This window comes from Vipera ursinii, assembly GCF_947247035.1.
Source record: "Vipera ursinii genome assembly, chromosome: 2".
Lineage (NCBI taxonomy): Eukaryota > Metazoa > Chordata > Lepidosauria > Squamata > Viperidae > Vipera > Vipera ursinii.
Genome location: NC_139513.1, coordinates 131,156,910 through 131,171,165, shown reverse-complemented (window position 1 = coordinate 131,171,165; position 14,256 = coordinate 131,156,910). Strand labels below are relative to the sequence as shown.

At 37.7% G+C, this 14,256-nt stretch overlaps 1 protein-coding gene across 1 annotated transcript in view; it reads left to right on the top strand.

Annotated features, from left to right (window-relative positions):
* Positions 1 to 2,446: 2,446 nt before the first annotated feature.
* Positions 2,447 to 14,256, top strand: part of SOX9 (SRY-box transcription factor 9) — a 28,032-nt gene continuing 16,222 nt past the window's right edge. The window contains exon 1 of the mRNA XM_083351392.1: positions 2,447 to 2,650. Coding sequence (XP_083207518.1) covers positions 2,552 to 2,650 — 99 coding nt within the window. The 5' untranslated portion in view covers positions 2,447 to 2,551. The remainder of the gene's footprint in view (positions 2,651 to 14,256) is intronic.

The following is a 14,256-nucleotide window of genomic DNA, read 5'->3' as shown; positions in this document are numbered from 1 at the left end:
CTGGAGAAATCACATTATATTTCAAAACCCCCCCTGCACTTTTTGCATGTGTGTGTTTGCACACTTTTTTTTGTTTCTATCTCTTTAATTCAGTCTCTTGCGACACAGGGCTCCCATTCTGGGAGGGTGCATCCTTTGCAATGTCTGTTTATTTTGGCTATGAAGCCTAATGCCTCTGGCCTGGATGTTAGTCAAACTGACCTTTCCTGTTTTCTGAGTCAATGATCTTAGATCCCTAAGTCAGGCACAAGATGTTGGGAATTAACCAGCATCTACGGACTGACAAGAAAGAATTTGGGCAGGGGCTAGGTAAAGACTAGTTCTTAATGGAAAGAAGGTTTCATGGTATTAAACTTGCTGATGTGACTCTCGATCACATATGCATTCAATGGGATCATCTAACCACAGCAAAACTGACATCCTGGCCACAGTCAGGGGCAACATTAAGCCAGTTAAATCAAAGCACTCAGATAGTACTGTGTCCTATGCCTACCAAAATGTGATGCAACATGCACACCAAAACATCTTTGCAGATTAGGCATATTTCCTTTTTCTCTCAGGGAATAGTTGCATGATATAATCGGATCAGGCCCCACCATCAGGCAAAGTGAGGCATTTGCCCAGTGGTAGATAGTAAAAGATGGGAAACAGCTGCAAGGTACTGGAAAAGGGAGCTGATTGTCATATAGCCTGGCCCAGTGGTGGGATTCAAATATGTGAACAACCGGTTCTCTGTGTGGATGCTGCTTCTGGAGGTGCATTCTGAGGCTGGGCAACAAAAAATTAGCTACCGGTTCTGCCGAAGTAGTGTGAACCAGCTGAATCCCACCACTGGCCCTGTTGCCTTTATATCCTTAACAAATCTGCTGTCCTCCACGCATGGGAAAATGCTACCTTCCTGCCATTTTAGCTGCCATTCTGTTCAGCAAGATGGAGATTCTGGCTTTTCACTTCTGGCAGAAGATCATCAGCCATCCTGCTTTCCATAACTGCTCTGCTTTTCCTTTTCTTAATACCAGGTTTCTAATGAATGCAGAGAAACTAAGAGAGAATTGCTTCCATTAGCCATTGTTTAAGGAATATCTTCCGTAACCTAATATTTTGATCCCATTTGCAGGCTCACTCCTAACTCCTTTCTCGTTGGAGGAGTCCTTTCCCACAGATGAGCTGCAGTGATTCTGTCTCTCTCTGTGTGTGTACACAGGGAGAGTAGACACACAAAACTATGATCTTGGATGATTACTTATTAAAAGCCTTGCTACAGACTTTCTTTTATCCAGATTTTTTTAGGAGATCTGAGGAGCCAACTGTAAAACCAGCCTTATATTTTTTTATTTGATTAGTGCCGAAGAGGTTTCTTTGCTTTGTGGAGGATTACAGGCCTCCTTGCCTAACAATCTTGGAAGCAGGGGTGGGACCTGGTAGAATCACGGGACACAGTATAACTGTAGTACAATATAAGGAAACATCATATTGAATGTTTTGGGTTCCTCTGCTCCTGAAACAGAGGCTGAGAATGTCCAAGGGTAATACGTTCGCTTAGTAAACATGTTTCATGTGTCAAGGAGAGGATGACATGAGACTTAACAACCCTGCAAATAAATATGACAAATAGTACAGATATATTTGATTCCTTGTAGCCCTCTGTCCCAAACACCTCTACAAATTTGCTTTGGAACTACATTTTGTATATATTCCCCTGAAAAACCTAATGCCAAAATGCCACAGCAGGTGGCAGCCTTTGGTTGACTTTGGCACAACTTTAAAAAAAACCTAATCAAAATCCTAGCAGATCTGCCCCTGAATGGGACACCATCAGGAGATCATGGTTTTTATACTGTTGACATGAAAGCTTTGTGGACATGCCCACCTCTGCTGTGAAATAAATTTCCATAATGAGGACCATCACCATCTCCTAACCCATGAAGGGGAGGTGCTTAGCTGCTGTCCCCATTCTTAAGTTATTACTCCACTGGACTTACAGAACACTGTTGCACTGATGTTTAGCCTTGAACCCCATCTCTAACATCAGCCCCCTAAAAGGTCATTCAATCTGCTCCCCATCCTTTACACCCTACCCACCACCCAACCTACTCCACTCTTTGCTGCTGCCAAATGCCATGCTATAATTATGGGCCACTTGCTGCTCAAATCCACCAGACACCAAAGGCATTATCCAAGACCCTGTTTTCCTTCAGGTCCATCCAAAGCAACGTTTGACACTGCCAGGCAATTTCTGAGGGCAAAATAATAAGCTGTTCTCAAGGAATGTCATCATGAACCTGTCATAGCAAGAAACGAGCCAAATTCTTCCTTTGTTTCCAATTTGTGCTCTTACAGCCCCCCCCTTTCCCCCCCTTTCTCTTCTAAAAAACAAAGGCAATACAATAGATCCTTTCAGGCTGTGCCAAGCTGCTTCTCAACTCGTCTCAGATAAGCACTGGCAGGAAAGGTGACTGTCATCAATATTTTGGTGAATGTTAACTACCTGGGGGACAGCTTTGTGAGGGAATAATCCCAAGTAGTTTTGAAGCATGTTTTAAAACACAGCATGCAGGAACGCCTCCATCAGACCCTTCTTGTCAGACAGGCATTTAGGCAGCCCAGCTTCCTAATTACAAGAGCAAAGCCGATAGTCTTCCTTGTCAAGGTAGGTTTCCCCATCCCGGGTGCAATTTCTATCCCTTTTTTCATTCCTTCGTTCAAAAAGATCTTTCATCTAAAAATGTCTTGAGGGTGGCAGCACATTTTTCCCCTTAATATGTTCCTCTGGGACCATGAGGTAAACATCTTGTTGGAAGATTTGTGTAGATCTAGAACGGTTTTGTGTTGGAGCTCTCAATATGAAAGCCGCAGTCCTTGAAATCCCAATTCAGCTCTCCAACCTACAAATTATATGGATGTTTCTAGTCAATCACCGCTCTTCTGCAGCGCAGGAATAACAATCTGGTAGTCACTGTACCATTTTGGTATTCAGATTGTTGGGGACAATTAAGCTGACTTTGTAATAATGCCGCTTGGGGGGGTGTATGAAAGCCCTAATAAACAGGCATATAGATAGAATGAAGGCTACTGCTAAGCTTGTAAGCCGCCCTGAGTCTTCGGAGAAGGGCGGGATATAAATGGAACTAAAATAAAATAAAATAAATAAATAATATATATATGTGAATTGTTTTGAACCCTCGTTAAGGTTTTATATTTTTTTTCTTTCTGAATCTATGCCCCCCTCTTTTAAATATTTCTATCCTCTGGTGTTATATAGCATCATATACCACATTTATATTTATAATTATCATGTTTTAAGCAACCTGCAATTTTCATAACAGATAAAATGAATTTATAATATAAGAATATTCCATCTCAGAATTATGTCTAGGACAAGTATCTGCAACATCTGACACAATAAAACCGGGTAGAAACCATGATCGTGCCAAAATATTATTTATCTGAACTTGACTGTGCAAACTTCTTAGGTAAACCCATGTTTGATTATCCTAGGATTTGGGATAGCCCCCAAGCCATAGGAATAAATGTGCATGTTTTTGCAAAAGAGACCTCCTTTGATCAAAGCTGCAATGATATCATTGCTGCTTATGTTCCCTGCCATTATTTGGAGATATTTGCTCCTTTTGTTTGAATAATATTCTCCACCTATTAAAACATCAGATGGCTTGAAGGACATAGCCGAGCAAATATATGTTGGTGAATATATATGCGCGTGTGAGCTCATGTATATCAGAGATATCTGCAGCTGCAATTGTAAATGTTATGAAATTCGAAAGAATAGAAATGCAACTCAAATTTAGTGTATGGTAAATAATGAATTAGAAGGCCATTATTAATTCTACATTCAGATCAATGCTGTCTCTACATCTTCTTCTAAAATACTGAGGGAATGTGTGACTTGGGCCCAGTCTAAGTCAAGAGAAGGAAAACTAGGGTGCTCCAGATGTTTTGAGCTTTCCAACAATAGCAGTCCATACGGCTAAGGGCAAGGGATTGTGACAGTCACAACTCAAATTTTTAGAGCACACCAGGTTGTCTGCCTGCAGCACTGCTGGGACTTATTCTCCACTACTGTACACCCATATACTGCTCAAAAAATAAAGGGAACACAAGATAAGACATCCTACTATTAAATACAGTACATTGTGTTGTTTAAGTGTTCCCTTTATTTTTTTGAGCAGTATATTTTTATTTCCCACTTATGGGCATAGATGTGTACACAAGCAGTCTGCAAGGGCTTTGGGTTTGTCATATATGCTCACAAACATCTACTGCTCTGAGGGACATGATCTATCCCAGCAGAGGCAGAATTAAAACACTTGCCATCTCACCACACAGGTGTACAGTGCACAACTGAGACTTGGTCTTTAACAAAATGAGTTCCTATATTCTCTATTGCAAACCATTCCAATCTGATTCTATATTCTGCCACAAAGAGATAAACCCAAGTCAGTATTAAAACTAGTCTTATGCAATATCAACATGTTTCTAAACATCACCAGAGAGTTTTGTGTATCTTTCAACCAAGACTGGTGTGGTTGCTGGGACATCAGCAAAGGGTCAAGTCTCCATTGACATCCTCACTCAAACCCCAAGTAAGGAATCTCAGCCAGTCTTGTTGTTGTTTTTTTTGTCTAGCCTACTCTACCACTTTGTTCTGACAATTAAATAGGGATGAGGGTTAAAAATTGTGTATGCCATTTGCAACTTTTTGGAGGAAGACCCCAGATAAACTAATCTGTAAAGCGAAAGACTCAGTTCCAGGCAGTTTATCAAACCACGGACTGGTTGATTGGTTTACCATGCTAAACTGCAATAGTAGCTTCTATTGGTATCTCATTTTCAGATATTTCTTTTAATTAGTGTTTTTGATTAGGCATATCCTAATTTTATTATGCTGCCTGTTATAGACTTTCCCTGGAGATTTTGATTAATTTCATCAGTCATCCAGGGAAAGGCAAGCATTTTTATCATGGACTGTATGGGTGCTATCATCTAGAATTAATGAATAAGTTATTGCATACAAACCGGTAGTACATTAATAGCAGTGGCATATAAATTTGTATCTCTGCTTACACTCGTACATAGCCATATACTTGACAATCTGTATATGTTATGGAGTAAAGCAAATCTGAGTTTTTAAAACAACTTTTCCACGTGTAAACAAACTCCCCACCTTGAGCAAACTTCAAGCAATCTCTGAACAGATTTTTCTATTTCTGAAATAAATCATTATTTCAAATGATTGTGGACCTGGCAGTTAAGATTATCCAAATGATTCGATATTTGGGGCACTATTTTGAAACAACTCAGGTGAACTATTTTACAAGTTTGAGAAGTAAATACTTTTTCTTTCTTTCTCTTTCTTTCTCTCTTTTTCTTTTTTCTCTCTATATTTTTTCTTTCTTTCTCTTTCTTTCTTTCTAATTTGAAGGGCTAGAAGGGGAGGGAAGGGGGGGTGCTCTTTGGCCCATAGGAAATCAATGACCCAGAGACATCTGCAAGCGATTAGGACACAGACTTCAGGTAGCTCATAGGAACACGTGCTGTCCATATTACACTCTGCAAGTATATTTCCACAACTTTACTTCTGCAAATAAACAGTCTGGCTTGTCCTGCATTAGCAAGAAACTACACAAACAGGTAGAGAGAATGGCTGTTCTATTCTCTCTTCCCGTTCTGATGGATTTCTCGCAAGCCATCACTTGGCCATGTAATTTGAACGGTTCCCTGGCAGTAATTTAACACGAGCCTGGTTTCTAAACAGAATATGGCTAGCTTTAACTTACTGTCATTTATTTATCTCTGCTATGAAACATCATATATAATTTTCACAGGATGTTAGCTTTGACGTACATGTCATAATTTAACAGCTGCTTGCAAAAGTATAAGAAAAATCAACACTGGGAGCAATAATAATAGTATAATGTAAAATAGACTGGTTTACAACATTGCTAACATAATTTAATTTTGAAACCACTGGTAATTGCTTGTGTTGAGAGATTGTAGTAATTTCTTGTACAGAGAGGAATCAGTGTACTTAAGACTTAAATCACTTATCTGCAATTTAAGTACCCCTGAATTCCATAAGATTCAGTAGATATACATAAAATTTGTCCTTACCTATTCAAGCATGAATATTGAAAAAGTCTATATGATAGACTCCAATAGAATTCTGAAAATAAACACAGTAAAGCTAAATAAAAAATTATACTATGACTGAACTAGTAAAAAAAAAAAGGAAAGTCAGGGAAGATAAATTATAGTTTCAGCTTTTCCAATATGCACTTACTATGTGAGACTATTAAGAGTTTATGCGATAATCAGCCATAACGGGAAAGTAATTAAATACTTTGAAAGTCAGGGACCTCCCCCCCTTCAAACCAATAAATTTTTTGTGAACATCATGTTGAAATCAACAAGGTTGAAGACTGTTGTAACAACCTCCCACCCACTCTTCTCCATTCTCCAGCAAGATTTAAACCTGATTAAGCTCTTTTGGGTGGAAAGGAACCAACAAGATTTAAACAGTAAAACTGAGTATCTTTCAACTCAGCAACTGCAATGAAATTATTCAGTCATGTAGCTGCAGAGGTATTGATTGCTTATAAATAAATTCTCCCTTTTGAATCAAGCAATCAAAATTCCTTAGAATTTTTTTTATTGTGAAAAAAATGCACTGGAATCAATAGGGCTTTGGAAAACGAAAGTTTTCCTGTTTGTTGTAAAGTCCAGTGCTGAGGACTCCGCCAGAACATAAGCTATTCAGATAATTTTGTGTCTAAAGGTCCTTGCTGGCTAAGGAAGCTCCTGCCCAGACTCTGTGTGCACATGTGAACACACTCACTGGACCTCCAATACACCTAAAACCAGGCAGAGCTTTATCAGATTGTTCCAAACACAAATGGCAATAGGAAATATAATCCAGTTTCAGTTGAATGCTTTGATAATCCATTGATTTTATCTAAATGAAAGGAAAATAAAAGTGTTCAACATGAGTTTGATTATCCTCCCTGAATGTTACACAGTCATCTTTGTTTAATAAATCTGCTATTTCATTGTCAGGCTATTTTGAATGTGATGAATTCACACATTCTTATCAGAATAATTTCAATATGCCTAAATGGAAAGTAAAATGGATTAGAAATAAGCCAATATTTTCCAGATGCTTTGCTGTTCAACTGCTGTTAGGCTAAGCCAACATTTCCAGTGCAGAGATAATGAAGGCTATAGTTCAAAGCATCTGCCTGCTTCTGCTCACAAACCTATCTTTTACTTTTTGTTTCCAAAACGTCCATGGGGAAGGAAGGAAGGAAGGAAGGAAGGAAGGAAGGAAGGAAGGAAGGAAGGAAGGAAGGAAGGCTTAGGCAAGTGGTTGTATGCATGTATTTCTTAAGCAAAAAAAATCCAATGTGATGAATATTAAGAAAAATATTGTACTTCTCCCTTTCTACAATGTGCTTTGGATTCACTACTCATTCAGGGTAGAAAGCATGGTCAAGATGTTTGCTTGGCATCGTAGTTTACATCTTAGAACACTGGCCAAAATGCCCTAAATGGGAATTGTGGGAAATAATAAGATCAACAAAGCGGGGAAAATATTTAAACAAACATTTTAAGCATGTTTTAACAGGGGGGAAAATTAAAGAGTTTGTATAGGGTGGGGGATTGACAGAATTTTGCACACCTATGTACTTGAACTTTTTTAAACATTCACTGAGGCACTGTTTGGCACCCTAAATTTTCATTGAAGAATTTTAACTGCATGGTAGCTTAAAGTCAACTTTTCATTCTAAAAAAAAATAAATTGTAGCAAACTGGATTAGAATGAATTTATTAGTTGGAAGGGATATTTAAAGTCAAAATCCAGTACTCCTGTTACAGGGCAGAAATCCATTAAAATGTCTCTGAAAAGTGGCCACCCAGTCCCCATTAAACTACTGTCAGCAGTGGGAAGTCAACGACTATTCCAGGAAGATGGCTCCACTATTTAATAGCTTACAAAAGTCCTTCAGCCTTAAGCTGCTTTCTTTTAATTTGGCCATTGGTCCATTACCTGCTTTCAGTTTCAACACAGAACACAACTTCTTGCCCATCACAGTGTTTCACATGGACCTCTACAGGAAAAGTGACCAAATGTTCATCATATTATAACGCAAACTCCTTTTGTGTGTAAGCCATGATGGTAGATTCAGACATATAAGAGGCAAAGCTTGTGTCACAACATCATGGCACACATTTCATCACTTTGACAGAATCTCAGTTTACTGGGACTCAGGGCTTTTTTTGTCATAGAACGCTCAGAACAGAGTTCCGGCACCTTTTTGGGATGGAACCTTGTAGGGTAGGCAAGGCGGGTTGTATGACATGTGTGAGTTCCGGCACCTTTTTCTTTTACAAAAAAAGCACTGCTGGGACTATTATATATTTGTAAATCTCTGTCACCCCATCCCATCCCACTCAGTCTTTATTGTTATAAAAAGCCAAACTCCTTTCATAATTCTTCATAGGAACGAGTTCCAGATCTTCTATCATCCTTGTAGCTTTTTTTTGAGTTCACTCCAGCTTCTCCATATCCATTGACATAGCACTCCAAAATACGGTCTAGCCAGCAGCAAGTATAATGGAATGATTGCCTCTGGTGAACCAAATGCAATGATTTGGTTAATGCAAGCCAGGAGTGCATTGTCCTTTCCAGCTGTTGCATCACAAGGATGGCTCATGTTCTGCTGGCAGTACACTGGTACTCTTAGCTTCTCTTCATTTGCAGTGCCCAAAAAACCAAATAATTATACTTTTCATGTTTCCTAACCTTAGGCTTGTCACAACTGAAAACCATCTTTGGACACTGTTTTGGGCCTGTTGAGACTACTATAAGACTGCCAAGGTCATTTTTAATTGTGATACTGTCCTTTAAATCATTAACTAATCCTTCTAGATTAATGGCTTAAGCAGATTTGATAAACATCCCTTCCATTTCATCCTCCATTCCATTTATAAAGGTGCTGAATAGCAGTGAGTCAAGGATGGGGATTTGGTGGGGATTTCACCAAATATTTCATTCCAAAATAATGCAGAACTATTTACTAGCACCCTTTGTGTCTGAGCTAGTAGTATTTAGCTGCATTTCTCTTTCTTGTCCCACAAGGATATCATGAGAGGGAAACACCACAGGTAGTCCTCGACTTATAACCATTCATTTAGTGACTGTTTGAAATTATAACAGTGACTTATGATTGATTTTTTTCACACTTACGACCATCGCAGCATCCCCATGGCCAGGTGATCAAAATTCAAGAGATGGCAACTGGCATGTATTTATGATGGTGGCACTGTCCCCAGGTAATCTGATCATTTGCAACCATCCTAGCCAGCTTTCAATAAGCAAAGTCAATGGGGGAAGAACCAGGTTCATTTAACAAATGATTCACTTAAAAACTGCAGGGATTTGCTTAGCAGGTCTTAAAATGGGGCACCTGCCTTGCTTAACAACAAAAATGTTGGGATCAACTGCGGTTGTTAACCCAGTACTTAGCTGTATAGTACCTTGGTTGACCGCACTAATTAGCTTGTCATTTGCTAAGAAATAAAGCAGGGGTCCTCCAACCTGGCCACTTTAAGACTTGTGGACTTCAATTCCCAGAATTCCTCAGCCAGATGGCTGGCTGGGGAATTCTTAGAGAGTTGAAGTCCACAAGTCTTAAAGTGGCCACGTTTGAGGACCCCTGAAATAAAGGAAGGCCAAGGTTCATCTGATATTGCCATATTTGTTCTTCAGAAATACATGCTAGTTCCTGGGAATGGCAAGTGTTTCCTCCTCCCCTCATATTGAGGGTTCCTTGGTTGTGCTCTCTGAGTTTGGTTGTGCACTATTCCCATCATCATAGTGCACTTAGTTTGGGTAATGAAATGTCTGCAAGAAAATAACCAAGCTCAGAGATCTCCAAGGACCCCTCGTTATAACCCTGAGCTACAAATATTCTCCTGTATTTTCTCATACTGCTTGATTATCTATTTTTGCACAGGACAGGCATCAGATTAATTAGTTTGAGCTCTTCTAGAGCCCCCCCCCACTAGCAGCCTTTTTCTCCTTTTTGAATATTAAAAGCACATGTGCTCTTCCCTTCATTTCTGCAGTTCCCAAGTTTTCCAAGGGTTTTCAGTGATTACAAGCAGCAGTTCTAAGATCACTTTTACCAGGTCTTTCATAAACCTGGAATATAATTCATCTGTTCCTCGATACACACATTTATATAAGATTGCGATGTGGGTTCTTTCCATATTTTAACAATTCTGAACTGTTTTTCTTTTTTTTTTCCTTTCCTGGATCATGTGAGGAAGAGCTTTATTTTATTTATTCATTTAAACCACTCATCTTTCAGCCTATAAAATAGTAAATAATGCATTGAATTAATGCTATGGATATTATAGCAAATTAAGACATGCACTTTAAAATCCAGATTTTGGATATGGTGCAATTCCAAGTATAAAATTACAGTCCAAGAATGGCTTCCAATTAAAATTAAATGCTATATTGGATTTACTTTTCAAATACAAAGTTATTCTATACATCAAAACATACTTCCACAATTTAATTAACCATTCTTCCAAAGACAGAATCAAAGGATTATTTTTTTTTTGGAAAAGTGTATAGAATTCCTGCAGCTGCTACAATGCCAATTCAGTATATTTTGAAGGGATATGTGTTTAGTGAAATTTAGTAAGAAAATCTGAGGTTGCAATGGGATTGTAACTTTCAGAATTTGTTCCATTCTTTAATAAATCATTTTCTGATATTAGGTTTTATAATGCTACTACATATGAAAAAAAGATACAACCTTCTTATATTTCCAAAGTTTTTTAAAAAAAGAATATTATTCATTTTAGCAATCCAATCTAGAGTGACAGACCAATTGTAAAATATCTTATAACCTCTCTAAGAAAAAAAAAAGTTCCTTCAGATTTATTTTATTAATATGCCCTATCCAAGCTTTTCTTCTTAAATTGCTTTCCTCTCCACATTAACCTCATTTAAAATTGTAGCCTTCCTAATTTCCATTTGTGTTCATCTAGTAAGCTCTTTATTCATCCACATAGACATCCTGAAGATTTTCTCATTTTTTTCCAGGATCTCTTCTCCTTTTAACATATGATTTAAGAAATTGTAACAATAGAATATCTACACTGCACCTGAAGTCAATAAATTCAGTCTTCCTGAAGGCTGAGATACTTGACTAACTAATCTCAGTTAGTGGCATCTTTAGTGCTCTCCGAACTTGGCGGTTTGTTTGAGGATGTTTTATTACCCAACTAGGTAACCTCATCAATTTCTTCTGACCTTGTTGTCTTGAAGTCCTCCATGAAGTTGTTGCTTTTCTCCAAGATGTCTATCTTCCAGTATTTCTTGTTCAGGATAAAATCCATAATTACTGACTTTTTATTTCTTCCACTTCTGCAAAATGAAGTTGATAGCAAGAGAGATCAGAATTTTTTTTAGCCTTCCATGCTTGGCTCAGTTAGTTTTCCATCAAGTTGGTTGAAGTCTCCCATTACTGCTGTACCTTGTGCTTTTAAGAACTTGACAATTGGTTTTAAAAGGCATTTATCGTCCTCGTGTTCTGCCTGGATAACTGTCTGTAGTAAGTTCTCACATTAATGTCCCTCTTGTTTCCTACTCATTTTAATCTTAAAGGAGGAGGTGAGAAGATATATATATTTCTTCAGGTATGGGGGTTTCTCAACCTGTCCCTTTTCGCTGGATCTATTTCTTTTGAATAGGTTGTATTCTTCAACTCTGCTTTCTAATCCTGACTCTCATCCCATTATCTTATGTGATAATTATCATTTTTGTACGATAACTAACACATTTTTTCCATATTTTTATTTTTTTATTTTATTTATTTTAATTCCATTTATATCCCGCCCTTCTCCAAAGACTCAGGGCAGCTTACAAGCTTAGCAGTAGCCTTCATTCTATGTATATGCCTGCTTATTAGGGCTTTCACACACACCCCAAGCGGCATTATTACAAAGTCAGCTTATTGCCCCCAACAATCTGGGTCCTCATTTTACCTACCTCGGAAGGATGGAAGGCTGAGTCAACCTTGAGCCTGGTGGGACCGAACCTGCACTAATTGCAGGCAGCTGGTGTTACTTAAGGAGGCATTAGCCCACTGCTCCACCAAGGCTCTTATTAGGACTTTTAGTCCCCCACTCCCACCCCATTTGTTCTCTGGGCATTTGTTTACAAACATTGGAGACTGGCAATGTTATTATTTTCACTATCACGTTTTGAGGATTTCTGATACCATTTCCTGTTTCATACTTCCTTATCACATGCAACCACATTCCTAAGATCCAGGACTTTTTTTTTTCTCCTGCGCAAGTTTAATTTAAATCCCTCCAGATGAGGTTTGCATGGCTCTTTCCAAAATATCTTCTTCCCTCTCCTTATGAGCTTCCTAAGAGTCTTTTCTATTTCTCTTTTAGGACTCTTTCAAGCATCCTATCATTTTTGGTGACATCTTTTTAACCTGTGGGTACCCTTTTCCCGTTTTCTCTGTTTCTAGATAACTTTTTGTTCCCCGTTCTTCTCACGAGGCTCATTATGCTGGGCTTCTGCACATGAATTGTGGGCTCTTCCACCTTTCTGGATGAGACATAAAGAAGAAAGGCCTCCTTCCTTTCTTCTCCTCCTCCAGTAAGGAATCAAACCTGCATTGCAACAGGTACATTTGGTTTAGTGTATTCTTCTGGTAAGAAAACAATCATGCCTAGCAACTAGCAAGTTCTTGCTGTTATCGCCTTAATATTGCCTTTTGACTTGTTCCTCCCTTCACTAAATTCCTTCATAAAATCCCCAGTCTCTTCTGCTCATCAAGAAGTCCCCAAGAGTCCTGGCTGAGACTACTATAGCTAAAGACAATTATGATAGGGTACACTATAATCCCTTGTTTCAAGAAACATAGTTCCAGATCCAGCAAAGACACTCATAAAAAATGAGTGATTTCCTTTTACTTCAGTTTTAGTACAATATATAAAGAATCAATGTTGTCTATTTGTTCTATCCAATTCATCATTTTATGGCACAAATTCAGTTAAGTCATATTTATAAGCAGGAAAGCTTCAGAAAATAGGATAAACCAATACACAAATTTTACTAAACCTCTATAAGTTAGCTATTCAGTTTCACAGTGCATATTGCCATCGCATGTAAAAACAAGAAATGCTAGAGAAAGCATGTTGCTTTATCTCAATGTCTGATCATTTTCCTGTTCTAGATATCCTTTAAACCATTCAGATAATGTACAGCTCCTATACACTCCGACAAAAAGGCATTAGAACTGTTCAAAAATCCTCAATAAGAAAGTTTTATGATAGAATCAGTGTGATGTTATAACTCTTACACATCAGCCTTACGGGAGTTCTCATTTGCTTACAAGAAGTTGATTAAAAATCCCTCACTAGCTCTTTATTTACCATTCTACTGGCTATGTCTGTTTCATGCTGAGATCCCTCCTCACAGAAAGAACTTAACTCACAAGTAAATTCCTTCAGAGATCAAGGGAGATTTCTCCCAGGTAAGCGAGTACAGGATTATTTCATAATTTTTCCAAGAAAAAACATTTAAATGTAATGCAGTCCTTTACCAGTAAATGGTGAAGTTGTTTCTTTTGAATTAACTAATGTTGTGCTTTTTTCAATATCTCAAAAATCATACTTTTGCAGAAGTGCAAACAAATTGGTAGCCATACTGTGGTATTGTGGAAGAGATATTATAATAAATATGTAACTATATCCTGTTATTAAATTTTATCTTTAATTTTAAAAGAGAGGTTTTAAAAATATATTCTTATTTAATATAATACAAAAACATTTATTGAATATAACGAAAAAAGTAGTACAATGATTTTGGGGATTGATATTATGCATAGAAAGCACACTTCCCAACATGGCTGGGAATTTTGGAGATTAACAAATTGGGGGATTGCAATACAAAGTAGTGTTTTTTAAAGAATAAATCAAGAATTGTGACTCTTTTCTCTAAATGTATAAAATCAAGAAACATAAAACTTATTGTTTTATTTGTATATGTCCACAGAAATGCAACATTTATATTTCTTAAAAATAAATATAGAAAAAGGTAATAAGAGGATAAGGCTTTTAGAAGCATAATATTAATGGGATTACAAGTGGTTGGAAATTGTAATTATACTCCAATGAAACTTAAATATCTTTCAGTGCAACAGT